The following is a 16806-nucleotide window of genomic DNA, read 5'->3' as shown; positions in this document are numbered from 1 at the left end:
CAGAAACTTGGGACTGCCATCGTTTAGACAACAAAGTTCATGGTCGCAAGCAAAGGACACGAGGTTTCTTCCTTTGGAATTTATCTTGTTGCTTCCCCAAAGTTAATGATGCGCGTTCAAGTCCCCAAAGACAATCCATGGATCAGGAGTCGCATCTATAATGTCACTCAGTCTCTGTCTATCATAACGACTTGATGGAGAAAGGTAAGCACCCACTAAAGTAAACGATAGTTTCTGTTTTTTCACGGTCAAACACACATACTGATTACTGTCATGTGGCCGCACTGGATGAACAACGTAACAACGTAAGTCAGTTCACACCATATAGATGATCACTTTGCTCTCTCTCACTCCCAATTCCCCTCCCCACGTGTAGGGTAGCAAACTGGACTCAGTCTGGTTAACCTCCCTGCCTTTCCTTCTTCCCTTCCCTCTCTCTCTCTCTTGCTAATGTCATTACAAGTAGATGACACATAAGGTTCATAGCCTGAGATGGGAATCGAACCAGGGTCTCCGGAGTGTGAGACGGAGACGCTACCACTGAGCCACGAGTACGATGCTTCAAAGCTGTACAAAAGCACCTCTAGTGAATGCGGTGTTGCCTTAGAAACGAGCTGTTTCCAAGGCTCAGGCGTGCGTCGCTTGCTCAGGCGCACATTTCGTTGCCGCGCCGAACGCTGCGTTGCTCGACGCTCACCGCGTCCAATGCGCGGCGCGTAGTCGCTGCGCCGTAGCCCATTGTCTTACACCCCTTGGCGGGTCGACGGGAACGTTGTCGCGTTCCACTCTTGAAGGCGAAGCAGAGTAACGCATGAGTTGTTTCTTCGTCTAGCCGAACCAAATATAGCCAAGCAACAGCAGTTCACCAGGCTAAACAGTGGTTCAACAACTAAAATAAAGGCTAGTATGCTTCGCATCCTGGGCTTAACCTTAGCTAAGCCACAGTCATTTTTTGCGCTGCGTTATCTGGACCGTGCTCTACCGTCTGTTGCTGTGGCCAGGTGGGACAGGAGGAACTAAAGTTTGTGAAATGAACGCGCATGCAACGCTGTACGCAATGTACCGCGCCACGGCAATGGCTACGGACGAAGGAATATTCGCGGTAAATTTTGCCCTCTTTCGCGGAATCATGCTAACGTGCTAACGACTGCTTAGTATTGCTGCGGAGCGCATGGGTCCGAGCAGCACGGTTGCGCGCAGCGCGGCGTGGTTTCGCGAGAAATGTAAACAAGAGAGGAGAGCTGGCCCGATAGGCGGAGCAACGCCAACTTCCGGCTTCACTTTAGCTTCACAAAGAGGGACGATAGGGCCTCTCCTTAGTTTCCTTCCTCCGTGTGTTACAACGTGCTCCGTCCTTGACGAGAGCTCCGCCGTCAGTGTCGGCAGAGTCCTGGTGTCGGTCTGTCTTTTCGCGAGCGCTATGATTCGACTTTAATTGTTGCGTTGTGGACTGCAAACGTAGCGACTGGCAATATGTCAAGCTGCGACATCGTGTCCCTCTGCAAGCCAGTAGACGAGCGGACTGGCTGCAGCGCATCGGATTGCCGCTATCCGATCGGCGCCAGGATTTGCGCGATTGCGGCCCTGAATTTACACCGGAAGATTGCTAACGCAATAGCGTTTCGCGAGTCCGGTATTAGGGTAAACGCAAGCACAAAGGGGACAGGGCCTGGCCTGGCTGAACAGAAGCGCAAATATGAATGGTCTGCACCGTGCAGCCACCTGGTGGCATAGAGCTCAACCAGACACAGTAGCAGTAACAAAATGTATTCTTCTTTGCTGCTGGTGTAAGTTTTTCGCAGGAGTGTAATCGTTAACACGTTGTTTTTGTAAATCTTTAAAATGTTTTAGACTTGGTTAGAGCAATATTAGCTCTTTCTTTGACTGGTCTCTGCGCCAACGGGTGGCTGGACTGTGGAGACCGATCAGGCAGCTCACGTAGGTCTACGCTAAAGTTTCTTCATCAACTTGAGTTTATGCTTCCACCTTCCAGTTGAAACGTTCCGCTAGTATCTGGTTAACGGAATACGAGACACGTTCGGCGCTGCGACAGAATGACCGCAACGCATGCTGCTTCGATAGCTCTCGCTTGGGGTCGACGGCCAAGCGGCTAGCGGAGAGGTTTCGCGCGGGCGGGAGCGGGCTCCAAAACAACCGGAAGTGGATGATGTGACGTCGCATCGTGACGCAGAACCAGTGAAGGCGGAGCTTAGCCGCGATGGCTCGGCGAACGATGTTGAGGAGGAAAAGCATGGCTAGGGAGGAGGGTAACTTGTAATCGCTTGTAGCTCCATTAATACGTAACGCTTCACTTAAATTGTGGTGCGAATGTTCTACTTAAGCTGTACCCTACGCGTCTACAAAATTTGTCCGAACCGTTTCAGGGGCCCTTTAAGTTATGTTCCGTTATTGGTATTTGAGAGCCTTCGGTTTAGTTCTGCGTAAACCTTTGCTCTTGTGCAGCGCGACGGTCGGGTTTGGTCGAACTCAAGGGGAACGTGAACGCTCGCTTTGGCGGCACGAAATTTTGTGGCAAAATTTGGGGCTCCCAGTGAGTGGCTTGCATTGAAATTTTGATAGGAAGCCTGGTGGATTAACAGCTGATTCCGGGCGTTTGCACGCCGAGTGGTATTGTGTTACCGGGGTCGACTCTTCTGTGCCAGTTGTTGTGAGATGGTTGATGGCATTCCAAGTGCGCAGGGGTTGCAGAGAGCAAAGCCATCGTCTTGCTCGCCAGCCATTCTCTTCCTGCCCAGCGGTTGTCAGCACTGGCCAGTCGAGATTTTCCGGGCCATGGAGGAGCTGTTAGGATCGGTCTGCAGCTATTTCAGCCCGCTGCAGATGCGTCGATCGATCCGGGGTGGTGGCGCCCTTCAGAGAACCAGCGAGGACAGTGCTAACCAACCGTTAACTTCCTTTGGAGAACTGCGGACTACGGCAGCTCAGGAATTTAGGGGCGCCGGCTGGGTTCGGGCGTGACCACCTGACTACGGGGACGCAGGACAATGGATACCACAACGACTGCGCTGCAAAGGTCGTCTGCCCTCGAGAGAGCACTGAAACCTGTGCGGCACGTGTGTGTGAGCCCTCCTCCTCCAAAAAGGCGTGTAGTCTGCGATGACGTCGAACGATGACGTCGAACGGAGTGCTTATAAGCAGCGATTGTCGGCTGCTAGAGGGTGCTCGTTGTCGTGCTCGAAAGGTACTCGTTTGCTATATGCTTCGTCTTGCGGGCTCCATTTGGGAGTCACGCTAGACTGTCGATGTATGTCTTGTTTTAACTGTAAATAATGTAAATAAACCCTGTTCACCTAGTTCTTCCCAAGTTCCTTTCTACGACCTTCAACTCCTTCAAATGGTGGCAGCGGCGAGATCGTCCGACAACTCCTACATCTGGTTGACAGCGGTGGGATCGTCCGACGAATCTTAATAGTATACTATAGGTATTCTGAAACTGGTTCGTGCAAACAAGTATTACAGCAAATTATTTGTAGAGCTCTAACGCGATCGCCAAATTTTTTTCTAGGTTTTGTACCGTCACTTAGCGCGCGCGCGCGCGCGCACACACACACACACACACACACACACACACACACACACACACACACACACACACACACACACACACACACACACACACACACACACACACACACACACACACACACACACACACACACACACACACACACACACACACACAAATGAAACTGAAGTCGTGAAAGTCATGTCAGCACTCTTTTAAGCAGCGGTTAAGTTAGAGAAACCGTTGCTTTTACTATATAGAAAATAAAAAGAGTATATGAAATTCTGTAGGCGTAAGGTTTGTGAATATACAACTACACACGCACGCACACACACACACACACAAAAGAAAGAATTAAGTGCAAGGTTACGAAGGACAAGAATTTAGCTACAGCCGAATGCAGGAACGTGAAATCACTGCGACGAATCTTACCCCGCTTATTAGCTGTGCTGATTTGTGTGAAATAATTTATCCTTTTTTCCACATCACTTTCTGGCTGTACCCAATCGTAGTTCGGATCGGCTGGAATATACTTTTTCTTCGTCGCTCTCCACCGCTTATAATAAACTGTTTGAAATATACTTTTGCCGTATGTTTTCCTTCGTCCTCGAGCCTACATAGCGATATTTGATAATTATCATCGCGTTGATGCCGGGAAACTCGTTCTCTGACCACTTCGAGTTTATTACGCTCGACTAACATTACGCTAAAATTAGTCCGCTTTCATTCCTCTGGAAAGGCCTCTTCATTATTTTGAGACATGGTGACATCCAGGGGCTTTACGCCGCGAACATCTTGTCCCTTGGACAGCTCTTTCAAAAGCAAACGGCTCCGAATTTCTCGATTACCAACATATGCTTTCGCAGCTATGTTCAATGTGCATAACAGAAATGACGGAATGCTGAAATATGGACTATCAAGAGCAAATAAATTTGGTTGTCGATTGCACAAAACAGAGCGACTCATTGTAGACCTCCTTTTGCACTGGATCGCAAAGAAAATAGTCCTGGAGTGCCAGTATCGGTCACCTACGTTTTCTGTTCGTCGTCTTCCGACTTTGTTCCAAATATATTTGCAGTAACCGTCAAGGAAGCAACCAGCTGCAGATTCTTTTGTCGGCGAGCGTAGAACATCGGAAGCATGTACCGTTGGAGCGTAAAGGCGGGCTGGTCCTTAAACACACCAGTGGCGCAGCCTCGTGACTGGCTTTCGCAGTACACTGCGGGATTTGAGCCCTTGTGAGGGAACATTGGGCGGCGCTTGAGGAGGTCCGCGGTCACGTGACAGAGCTCCCGATGACGGTGATCGATCCCGGGCGGGGGACCGCGTTGTCGGGCTCATGGTAGAGCACGTCGTCCGGCCGAAGCTCGCCTGAGCTCACGGCTGCTCCGCAGCGGCAGCGGCCGCCATCTTGATCGTCCGTCCCATGGCGGCGCGGCAGCGTGATGAGGAGCGGACATAAACGCCGGCCATGCAGCCACCCGGCGAGTTGCTCCTCGTGCTGCTGCTCTGCCACGCGGCACCCCCGCCGCTGCTCGCCCAGCGCGCCGCCCGACACACCAGGGGTGAGCCTTCGCCGTGCGGCACGCAGGCGATGCGGGCCAGCATCGACCGCGCACTTTCCTTGCTTCGCGCGCTTCTTGCACGCATGTGCGTGTGCATGTGTGCGTCTGCAACTTAGGTTCATCGTGTATTTTGTCCTCCTTAGGCTTTTAAGAATATCTGCCTTCGAAGTGATGTTCCTACACAGACACACTCCTAACTTCCCACTGTGCACTTTCATTCCCTGCAGAAGCAGATTCGGCCTTTGATGAGCTTCCAGACAACAGCCGGTTACTAGGTAAGGTTTAGCTCCCAAGCATTCATTATAATGACGACTTAATTCACTGTTTAATTCCTTATTGTGTATCACTTTTGTGCACGATGATCCAATTATATTTTCTTTCCTCTTCGTGTAATTATGTAAGACGATCGAGGCTGTTAGATGAGACAATTACCTCATGATTCATCATTTTACCGCAGAATGATTTGGGTTAATGTTCCAATATGCCTATCCTTGTGCAATAATAAAGGTCGGAATCTGTTGCGTGCTTGATTAACTATGAATTTAAATTATACCTTGTGCTAGATATATACATAATTCTCCACTTCATGAACTCAACTGCACGCCCTCGCGAGCCGTGCCCGCAATTCGGTGATTGGGCCATCTGATATGCACTCCCCGAGTTTTTTTTTTTGTGACTAATGCGTTCCACGGATGTACAGACTTGAGATACAACAGTGACATGCTAGCGCTTGGCCGACGCTACACAAATATAAGCCACCGTCATCAGCGATCGAGATTAATTTCGCTCTGAGAGCGCCGCGCGCGGCTCGACTAGAAATGAATTTTGTGGAGAGGAATACGTCGATGCCTCTCCGCTGATCTCCAGTGAGGTCGCGCACTCGTACGTCTTCCAGCGGTTGGAACGCCCACGTATCTTGCAGGTACAACGCATGGTGGGTTTTAGTAGGATGCGTTGAAAGTTTGTAGCTATGCGTTCTGTGGTTCTGCCGGCCACACGCTCGCGCGTCGTCGTTATAGCAAGTCGTGTACGAACTAATTGGCATTCATTCTGTCTTTTAGGGAAGCAGGCTTGATCATTTAGCACCCACTATATGTCATATTGCATGTGTGTTTGACTGAGTGGAGTGATTTGATATTCATAATAAATTAATTCTTTATTGTATTGGGAACAAAAAGGAGGAAGGAAAGGAAGGGCCGCGGGCATCGCAAGTTACTGTGTCAGTTACCAGTGGCTGAACCTCTTCGGCTATGGAATGGGGGAAGGGGAGGAAGGACACGTGTATGGGGTAGAGAGAGAGGTAAGACAGGTTGGCCTGAGAAGCCTCCACAACTGGCGTAGGAAAAAAAAATACATTATTGGGTTTTAAGTGTCAAAACGACAATCTGATTATGAGGCACGCCGTAGTGGCCGGGGGACTCCGGAAATTTGGACCACCTGGGGTTCTTTAACGTGCACCTAAATTTAAGTACATGGGTGTTTTCTGTTTTCGCCCTCATCGAAATGCAGCCGCCGTGGCCAGGATTCGGTCCTGTGCCCTCGTGCTTAGTAGCCCAAACTGTGGTAGGGAAAGAAATAATGGAAAATGAGGTGAATACTACAGCATGAATTAATCAGTGCTATGTATAGAGGAGAGGAAAATTGCAATAACATAGACATCAAGAAATTACGAAGACGTGAAAATGGGGCATAATAAAGTACTGAAAATAGATATTAGTTCTTGTTTACTTTTTTTTAAGTATTTACATTCCATGTCAAAATGGAAAAAAATATTACAGCAGACTTGTGTGACCGTGCACAATCACAACCCAATTTCCAGCGAAGCTATTTCTTCTGAGCAGATGGAATAAAAGTCAGTTGCCTGCAATTAAACCATATACTTAAAAACATTGCCCCTACATGACTGTTCCGTTTGGAACCTTGCCCGCATGTAACACTTCCCAGCACTTGTTAATTCCCAGCACACACCTTCAGCCCCTTATTACCAGTAGGTGTAAACAATTAAGTTGCCTTGCTTTCTCAATATTTTCACCAAGGTCACCAGAAAAACCAACTATCAACGTCGTATGATGCATGAAAATAGGAAAAAAACTAGGGTTTAGTATTCATTTGAAATGCTTCTAGTTAAGGCAGGAATAGGAAATTTTTTTCACAAATTGCACTTACCGCGAACCCCCCTTCTCGACCACTACAAACCCGGGGAACCTACAGTTACGTCGATACACTGGGAAGCATAGCTGATAGCTTTCATATGGCATTTTATAACACTTGATTAAGAAATTACAAAGGCAGCATTTTATTCAAAAGCATTTTACTTTGCACAGAGGGTTTACATAGTGTGTCACCAACTTTTGCTACACTTGATCTTGGTGGCATTTGTATTTCTCTCAAGGTAGCAGGCTAAATTCTGCACCACTCGTAAGACACCCTCATAACGCTCCAGTGCGCTTGAATGCATAATTTATTGCCAAGGTCCCAATTAACCCACCCACCTTCAACAAGGCCCACACATCACCCATTGCCTGGCCCTTACTGTCAGTAAACATAAAGAAGCTGACTCGTTTATTTCACCGAGGACACCAGGCGAATGTCATATTACACATGGAAAAAATGGAAGAAAAAAAAAGGGGTGGGGGGGTCAACAAATATATCCAACGCTACTGATAAAGACGTGAATGTAAAAATTTCAGGAGACATTGCAGTTAATTAACATGCCCCGCATTTCTACAAGATGTAAGCATTGTATAACACAGAATTCTCTGGAAACTGGGAAACATAGCTGAAAATGGCATCGTGAAACTTTTGAGCAGTTGCTAAAGAAATTTTTTACAAAAGCAGTTTTCGATCCACATGCGTTTAGTTTGAAACATGTTCTCTGAACTTAGTCTTGGTGGCATTTGTGACTACCTCAAGGCAGCTGGCTAAATATTGCATCACTCGTAAAACATACTCATAATGCTCTGGAGCACTTGAATATGGGATTGATTGCAAAGACAATAATTAAACCACACACTTTGAAGTTTGCGTACACTTTAACCATGACCTGCCCCTTAATTTTGTCAAATATAAACAAAGTGGCTTGTATAGTTCACTAGAGAAGCTAAGTAAAATCGTCACATCACTCACGGAACTACTAAAAAAACAAGGGTTCAATAATTATTTTCGATGCTTCTGTTCAAACCAGAAACATAAAATGTTTACTACATGATACACTTGAAATCCTCCCTATATTGATTGAACTTGAAGTTGGTGTCTTTTGAAGTTGTTTTATGAACCCAAGAAACCTCGCATGTAATGGCAGCATCACACTCTGGAACTCGTGAATAAAGAACTCTCTACAAATAACCTAGACAGCATTTATTGTTTGTCACTCACAACATGCTTCCTACTTCACATAGTTTGATCAAGGAGACTGGGGAAAAGCAACTGCATGCCTTGTACAATGTATAAAATGTAGGCAAAGTATTCAGTAATTATTTCCAAAGCACATAATTAATTAACCTACACATTTAAAACTTTCGGCACATGTCACCCATAGAGTTGCCCCCATCTCCTGAATATATAAATTCTCTGTCGTTCTTCGTCCTCTCAGACAAGTGGAGAAACCATTGAAGCATTTCATATAATGCCTCAAAACGGGCTGAAAACGAGGGTTTAGCATTTTTCATTCTACCCCTGATTGACACACACACACTTAAAAATTTGCCTGCATACTGCACCTATTATTCGCCAGGTTTTGTCAAAATATAAACTTCTTGAGTTTTGTATTTTTTAAGAAAACTGTGAAAACTGGCACACAGTGTTTCCTAGTGCTTCCATGGTCGCATTAACAGCTTTACTTTAATAAAAAAAAAAAAGGACACACCTGAAATGCAGGACATATGCGAGTTTTATGCATTCAAGCCCTTATACCATCAAACATGACAAATCCTTTTATCCGTGATAGAATGCATAAGTGCAACTGAACAAAGACATAGAAAGAAACAGATACACAGAGACAGCGCTGTCTCTGTGTATCTGTTTCTTTCTACTTCCTCGTTGACTTGCGCTTACGCATTCTATCATGGATTCAAATCAACTAACCCGCCAACATGTTTTAACCAAATCGTTTTGATTTTTCTGCTTGGTTATTTATAATTTGATAATGATGTACATTGCAGGACAAAGCTTAGTTATTTAGCTTTTTTATAGAGTGCTGTACTGCGCACCTATACAGAGGGTGCATAAGTACAACCAAGCTTTTAAAAAGCAGATATGGTACATAACTCGATGTGGCCAACAAACACTGTTTGTCTCTTGCTGAATTACTGTCTTTTCAGGATATTTTACAGCAATATATTAACACGTATATCGCTATATATGGTCACCATGCCAGGTTTGTGAAAAATAAAGAAGAAAGGCGCCTTCCCCACACGTACCAGCATTGGTGGGGCACTGGTGCGTAGTGTCACAGGGTTCACAAGTTATCAAAGGTCACTGCAAGGTCATCACAGGTTTATTATGCAATACACAAGGATACAGAAATGTCTGAAAAAGTGACAGCTGTTGCCATGACTGTAATGTAGATTTATACAGGACTGCACGGTGTGCTTTCCACTGCATTGATCGTTTTAATCTTTATAACTTGACATTTTGGATTCTTTTGGTACATGGTTTTTATATATGCTTTCTGGCATGCTTGCTTATGAGCTTCCTTGTTCTTTGTTGTAGTGAAATTAGATTAAGTTATGCAAATTTTAAATACTACTTGTTTTATGGTATTAGTTGCACCTGAAAAGCTGTAGAACACGCTCACGAACACCCAGTGCAGTTTTTTCTATGAAGATACCCCTTTAAGTAGTTCTTTCCTCTGAGAATAGCAAAACACTCGAGTGTGGAACAAAAACGTTGCCACTTGTTCCTGCTTGCCCAGAGTGCAGTGTTGTCGAGCTTGTTCTCGGGGAACGAGGACTTCAGACGGATTCCAAGGTGACAGCATCAACTTTTGGACAACCATCTCTGCAGTTTTGTTATTAAGGTTGAAAGCCATCATGGTCGTAACTGATAAATGATAGGCTGTAGCTGAAAACCAATTGAAACACACTTAGGACCATAATGTGTTTAGGTCAACTTTATTTTTCATTCTTATTCATTCTTATCATGGGTAAGGGGGCGATATCAGCAATAATGGTGGCATGGGTGGCGTTTGAGTCAATGATTGAAGGATGAAAAGATTGGTAAATAGACTTAGTTTCTTACAAACGTAGCCATGGTTTGTTTTGTCTCCTATACAGGGGCATTGTTGAGAACACACTTAAGAGTGCTGCAATCCAACTTGCAAATCTGTAATTACATGATTTATTTTCATGCATTTCATAGGCTTTTTTAAAGAGCCCAGGAAAGAGTGCCATGTAAATAATAACCTCATAAGAACAACTGCATCGGAGTTCCTGAATGAGCTCTGCAACTTCTTTATTGAGAGCTTATGTTCTAAACTAATGTTTTAAATCTTGCACAAATTAAATAAGGAGACACACCTTAAAACATGTATTGATTTGCTTAATACACATGCTTTGGCTGCATCCATGATCCATTTATGGTGTACCACTTTAAAGATATGCGCGCATATGCTACTTGAACACCCTGCGTGTGTCTTTCTAACTTTAAAAAAGTTTTTTTTTTCATAACATGACCGAATTGCTCACACAGTAACTCAATATTGGCATAATTCGCGTAAGAATATTCAAGGCAAAGCACATCAACTCTGAAGTGCCTGTTAAGGAAAATCATATTATGGTTCTCAAGATTTAGAGGGCTGTTTAAAAAATGCTGTACAGGTCATTAGCATAATTTTTTGTGCCATGAACTTGCATTCTTTCAGTCTCGTATAAAAAACTAAAACTATGTTTTGCTCTGACAGACTTGATTTCTTACTTACCTTGGACTGTTGTGGGGCAATCAGTTTTGTAGTACTTGAACAAACAAACAAATGAACAAACAAGCAAGTAAATCAAACCTTTATTCCTTTGTACTCAAAATACAGTATGTATTACTGGAGTGCTTAGTTGTCATGGCTTATGCATGAATGTCAGGCAGTGTAATATGAGGTGAACAGGAGTACAATGAATACACAGTAAAAAGAAGCTTGACTATCTGTCACACATACTAGACTGCACATATGTGTTGAAAATGCTCAATGAGCAAAATTTAGCTAATCCTACAAATACACATGCACACACAACCAAAAAAAGCTGTGATGGTAAGATATAGGTCTTGCAAAGAAATAATTTTTTTTTCGTGGCAAGGTTAAACGTTGAGCCTGTTTTTATATCTGAGTGTGGGCTCCACTAACCATACCAAACTATGAAGATCTCTTATTTCAGGACTCAAATTATAATTATGCCATTACTTATTTATTTATTTATTTATTTATTTATTTGTTCACGGTACCTTACAGGGCCATTGAAGTGCATTGAGTAAGGGCATAAGATATTACAGTTGAATGCCTCTACAAAGAAATGACCTGTGTAACAAAGGACTGATTATGTCCCGGCCGAATTCCTATATTTCACATGCATTGTGAACACCTCTAAAATGAAGCCCACTAGAACAAATTTGCCTGTGCAGTGAAGAATGTTATCAGTCCCAGTGGTTGATTTGTTGCTTTATGACAAACTCTATACGTATGCTGGCACAGCCACTGAGCTTTGTTCTGCGCTAACAGTAGCCCTAGCAATGCACTTGACGAGCGTGCTGGTTACACTTAGTGTTACAGCCCTGTAACACAGTGTTACACTCCTGCTGCACTGCTCTAGGAACCACTGAACTTGAACATTGCTCGTTGTAACCCAGCAGCGGGCGTGACAGCTGGCGAATATGCCACCATAATGATGACGTCATGGAGTCAAACAAATGAAAATGTCTTCAAGACCATTTTTAGGGTTGAAAATATGCAAATTGTCAATGAATGCAGCGATGATAAAGAGGCTGTAAACGAACCAAGACTTTCAACTGCAAGGGAGGTGATAGTGGCATTCGATGGTCCTCACCTTGAATCTCTCCTTTGTGTTGCTGCAAAGCATGCCATGAACCTCGCTGCAATAAGGTTGGCTGCAGTCACACATTTCATCAGACTAAATCTGCACAAAAAATTAGCGACTTATTTCGATAAGTAACTATAAATAATGTTCTGAACAAATGCTTTCTTTTATTGAATGTACTGAACCTGCTCTACTGGGTAGTAAATTGTGCAATCTTCACAACGAATTCACCTGTATAACGAAGGATTTTGTAAGTCCCACCAACTTCGTTATAAAGGCATCTGACTGTATACAGAACAGAAAAAAAAGTTAACATCAAATACAAAAGTAAAATATGTAGTACATAAAAGGTTACAAATAGAGTTGTTATCATTATACAATATTAGGAGTATAGTGCATTCAGGTTAATTATTGCGAAATGTTTCATGGTTTTACATGGATGCTATGTAGTCTGGAAGGTCATTCCAATAGGTAATATAGCCCGTGGCAATACAGATGAGTTAAATTCTTGCATTTGGTCATTTTAGTGCATGAAATTGAGTGTATTGTGAGGCCATCATGACATACGTTCTGGTGGATGAAGTGGCAGAGTGTGAGACCTATTCTTGTATGCTACAGTGCAAGATAGCTTACAGTGTGATGTAAACTTATGTTTGAAAAAGACATAAAAGAGTGATCTTGCAGCGAGTTTTAAATAGCTGAAATGAAATGTCTTGTTTTATTTGCACAATGCCGCAATGATGGTCGTGCTTACTTATTAACTATATGTTGTTTCATGGCATTACTCATGCAGTGACTACAAATTTCAACTTATAACTGTGGCATACTGAATAACGAATTAATGCATCTTTAGCTATATACATTTTGAATGTCTAGGTAGTAATTGAACAGCAGGTTAGACATATATAGCATCTGTTGAGTTGGCCAAATAAAGTAGAATCAAGGAATGGTTTTTTTGAAGCAACTTTTTTCATTGTGCAAGCAATCGTAAAGTTGTGTGCATGAAAAATTGGCATGGTGTTTAACATTTGAAAAAGAGTGGCCTACCTTTCATGAGGTCTAGAATATGTAGTGACAAAAGGGCTGTTTTCTGTAGCATCGTGACTGGTCTAAAAAAAGTTTGGGTATGTAAGCTCCCATATGTTTCTCTGGAATAAGTTGTGTGACTGTGAAAAATAAAACGGTATGTGATTTTAATCGTGCTAATGAGAAAATGGCTTCTGGCTTTCAAGAGCACGTAGCACATGCTAGTTAATTGCTTGCAAATCTGGGAAGTGTGAGTACTGTAATGTTGAGCAGAGACTAGTACAATGTCCAAATGTTTCTTTGTATCAAGGGGGTTAACCAGATTCTTGTCTTCAAATAGAGATTTCACCTTAGGATCTGCTGTGGCCTGTAAATTACAATGTGCTTCTGTTTTTGTGACATGTAACTTCAGTTTGTTTTCCAAAAACTATTCTGAGGCTTTGGTAGGATCAGAATTAGCTAAGTTTTGCAATTGACATATAGCTATCATGGGCAGGAAATTATAGCATGCTATCACTTGTGTACATTATTATTATACCATTGTGGAGTACAACTGGAGGTAATTGATAAATAAAGAAAAGAGTGTAGGTTCTCCACTTGAAATAGTGTAAGTTTTGGCAGGTTCCATTACTGCATCTAGTGCACAACACAAGACAAGGACAGAGTGAAAGACAGGCACCTGTCTTTGTCGGTTTTCACTCTGTCCTTGTAGACGCAGTAAAGGTTTTCCATAAGTTATGGACTGAAGGCTAGATATGGCATCTTCTGTTTTAACCATCTGCTGCTGTCTGTTTAAGTGTACCTATAGCCTTCAATAAATTGAGCTAATAGGCCTTTGAATCTGTATCGTTCTAAGTTCACAGTGTGAAGGGATTCTTTTATATGTAGCACATAAATATACCAACTGCATAGCATTTGTTGTTTCAAGCGTTATTTACATTTTTGTATGAACATATGTTACAGCTTTCAATGTGGACCTCTCTTCACGGAATCCATGCCGTTTGTCTAAGAGATGTGGCATTGTAAAGGAGATGCATTTCATATCAGAAATTAAAACAGTCTTTTATAGCTTGCCTTTAAAGTGCTATTTGATTATAAAGATACAGACTTGATTGTGTGCCATGTTAAGGATCTTTCCACGCAGTGGTGGACCGGCTCAAGCGGTACCCGGAAAACGAGCGACTGATTGCTAGCATTCCGAGCCGCATCTATGAGGTGATCTACCCAGTTCAGGTGCGCCACCACCAGAAGCTGGGCATTTCCACCAGGGACACCACAGCCAACAAGGCAAGCAGGGGCAAAGGGGGATTTATTCCTTGCCTTGTTTACTGTGCTGGAGATGCGGAACACTGCAAAATAGTATGAATGCATTTAGCTCTCTGGACCATGAAAAAGGAGGGCTGAGAATACCACCTTGATTTACTCACTATCGTTGCACTTTAACAGCAAACCTAGGATAATACAAATAGGAAATAGAAAGGCAATGATGACAAATCATGTGTGCCTTGTTTTCATAACCAATGTGGCACTGCCTTTTTGTCTAAAACCAGAGGTAGATGGAATGCCCTGCCTGGTTTCACATGTACACATATATATACTATAATACTGAGACCGATTAAGTTGTCCAGCGCTGTTTATTCCAAGAAAGGCAACGCCCCAGCTCATGCGCGACGAAGTCGAAGAACAGGGATGATGATGATGATGGCTATGTACAAATGAAAACGATGAAGTACATTAATAGCGCTTACACTAACTTCCCCCCGTCATGGAAGTGGCCAGCCTGGCCGCAGATTAGAGCTTATCTAAACGGGGAGTGAAGGGCTTCATCCGCGAGACATAAATAATTTCGGCAATCCGGCGGCGCCAGTCAGTGATAAAGTGTACTGGGCGGACGAGATAGTTCACTGCAGATGTTTGCTGCACGACAGTGTATGGGCCAATGTAGCATTGAAGGAACTTCTCACAGAGGCCTGGAGTGCGGACTGGAGTCCAAAACAGGACTTGGTCTCCAGGGTGAAAACGTACGTCATGGCGTTTGTTGTTGCAGTGACGTTTGCGCTCAGCTTGGGTAGCTTCTGTGCTTTCCAGGGTGATTTGACGGCAATGTGCAATTCGGGCAGCAAAATCTTCTGGAAGCGACGCGTTAGGCAGAGAAGGTGCTAAAAAGAATTCTCTGTCAAATATGGTGGAAGGAGATCACGAATATGGTGGAAGCCCCTAATCACGAGAAGCAGCAATGACTTAAATTTATCCGTCTTTTTTGCTCGCACCAACACTTTTAAATACAGTTTTTTTCCTCGGACAATTGAACTCTGGAATGACCTGCCTGGTTCCATCCGTTCTTTACCACATAGAGAATTTGGGGATGCCATTGAATGCTCCCCTTAGTCATGTTACTCACGCATGCTTCTTTGTATAGTGATTTTCTTTCTCGCATTTGTATTCACCCACTCCTGCAATAGCCCTTCTGGGCTGCAGTATTTGTAAATAAATATACAAGGAAGAAAGGGCTGTGGCCGGTAGGCTGTTGAATAGCACTATTATATGCGAATGTCACATAAGGAAGAATTTTATCCCAGTCAGTGTGGTCAGGACGGATGTACATGGAAATCATGTCAGACAGCGTACTGTGGAAGCGCTCAGTAAGGCCGTTGGTTTGCGGATGATAGGTAGAAGTAGATTTGTGGACGGTATTAGCGGCCCGAAGGGCTTCCTCGAGAACTTGGGAAATGAACGCCTTGCCACGGTCACTGAGAAGAATGCGAGGAGCCCCGTGGCGCAAGACGATGGAGCGCAAGAAAAAGTCGGCGACCTCAGAAGCGGTACCGGATTTCAGAGGGGCAGTCTCGGCATATCTTGTTAAATGGTCAACCGAGGTCACAATCCAATGGTGACCGGAGGGTGTCAACGGCAAGGGACCATACAAATCAATACCAACAAATTCAAAAGGTGCGTCCGGGCAAGGGAGAGGTTGTAATAAACCGGCAGGAGGGGATGTCGAGCATTTGCAGTGCTGACATGACGCACAAGAGGCAATGTATTTGGCCACCGTTGTGGATAGGCCAGGCCAGAAGCAGCGGATCTTGATGCGGTCATAAGTCTTGTGGAAGCCTAAGTGGCCAGCTGATACATTGTCGTGAAGTGCCTCTAATACTCACAAGCGAAGGCAGCGAGGCAGAACTGGGACCCACCGGTGACCTGTTGGGTGGTAAACGTAGTGATGTAGCACGCCATCTTGAAGGCGGAATTGTCGAAGTTGGCGTCGCAAGCGGCTGTTGGGTGGTTCAGCGAACCCACTAAGGCGATCCATGAGAGCTCAACAGTAGGAGTCGGCCCGCTGAAGCGACACGAAATCAGATCGTGATGAAAGCGTAACTTGGTCCAGGGGCGTTATCGAGAGCTGGTGTGAGGCAGGCGTAGCATCGGAATGACGGGGTGCGGAAGACGACGGCGCGTCACCGGGAGAGAGCGATAGTGGCCAGCGAGACAATGCGTCTGCATCATGATGACTTTTTCCAGACTTGTGCGTTATTGTAAAGTCATATTCCTGCAAGCAGAGTATCTAGCGTCCTGACATGTTTTTCATTGATGACAGCCAACACAGAGCATGATGGTCGGTGTCGATGGGGAAGTGGCGGCCGTAACGGTGTGGGCGAAATTTCTGAATCGA

General features: G+C 44.3%; 2 protein-coding genes across 6 annotated transcripts in view; one reads left to right on the top strand and one right to left on the bottom strand.

Moving 5' to 3' along the window:
* LOC129387870 (uncharacterized) overlaps nt 1-4689 on the bottom strand; it is a 45193-nt gene extending 40504 nt beyond the window's left edge. Inside the window, exon 1 of the mRNA XM_055077573.2 lies at nt 4559-4689. The gene's annotated coding sequence lies outside the window, so the exon portion shown is untranslated. The remainder of the gene's footprint in view (nt 1-4558) is intronic.
* A 191-nt stretch (nt 4690-4880) lies between these two features.
* mmd (disintegrin and metalloproteinase domain-containing protein mind-meld) overlaps nt 4881-16806 on the top strand; it is a 206371-nt gene continuing 194445 nt past the window's right edge. For 4 of the 5 annotated variants that reach the window (XM_072286332.1, XM_072286331.1, XM_055077572.2 and 1 more), the window contains exons 1-3: nt 4881-5091; nt 5319-5366; nt 14281-14423. In XM_072286332.1, coding sequence (XP_072142433.1) covers nt 4998-5091; nt 5319-5366; nt 14281-14423 — 285 coding nt within the window. In that variant the 5' untranslated portion in view covers nt 4881-4997. The remainder of the gene's footprint in view (nt 5092-5318; nt 5367-14280; nt 14424-16806) is intronic. The other variant, XM_055077571.2, reaches the window with a different exon arrangement.

This window comes from Dermacentor andersoni, chromosome 2 (assembly GCF_023375885.2).
Source record: "Dermacentor andersoni chromosome 2, qqDerAnde1_hic_scaffold, whole genome shotgun sequence".
Taxonomy (NCBI): domain Eukaryota; kingdom Metazoa; phylum Arthropoda; class Arachnida; order Ixodida; family Ixodidae; genus Dermacentor; species Dermacentor andersoni.
The sequence above is the reverse complement of the archived record's forward strand: the minus strand, read 5'-3'. Positions and strand labels throughout refer to the sequence as shown.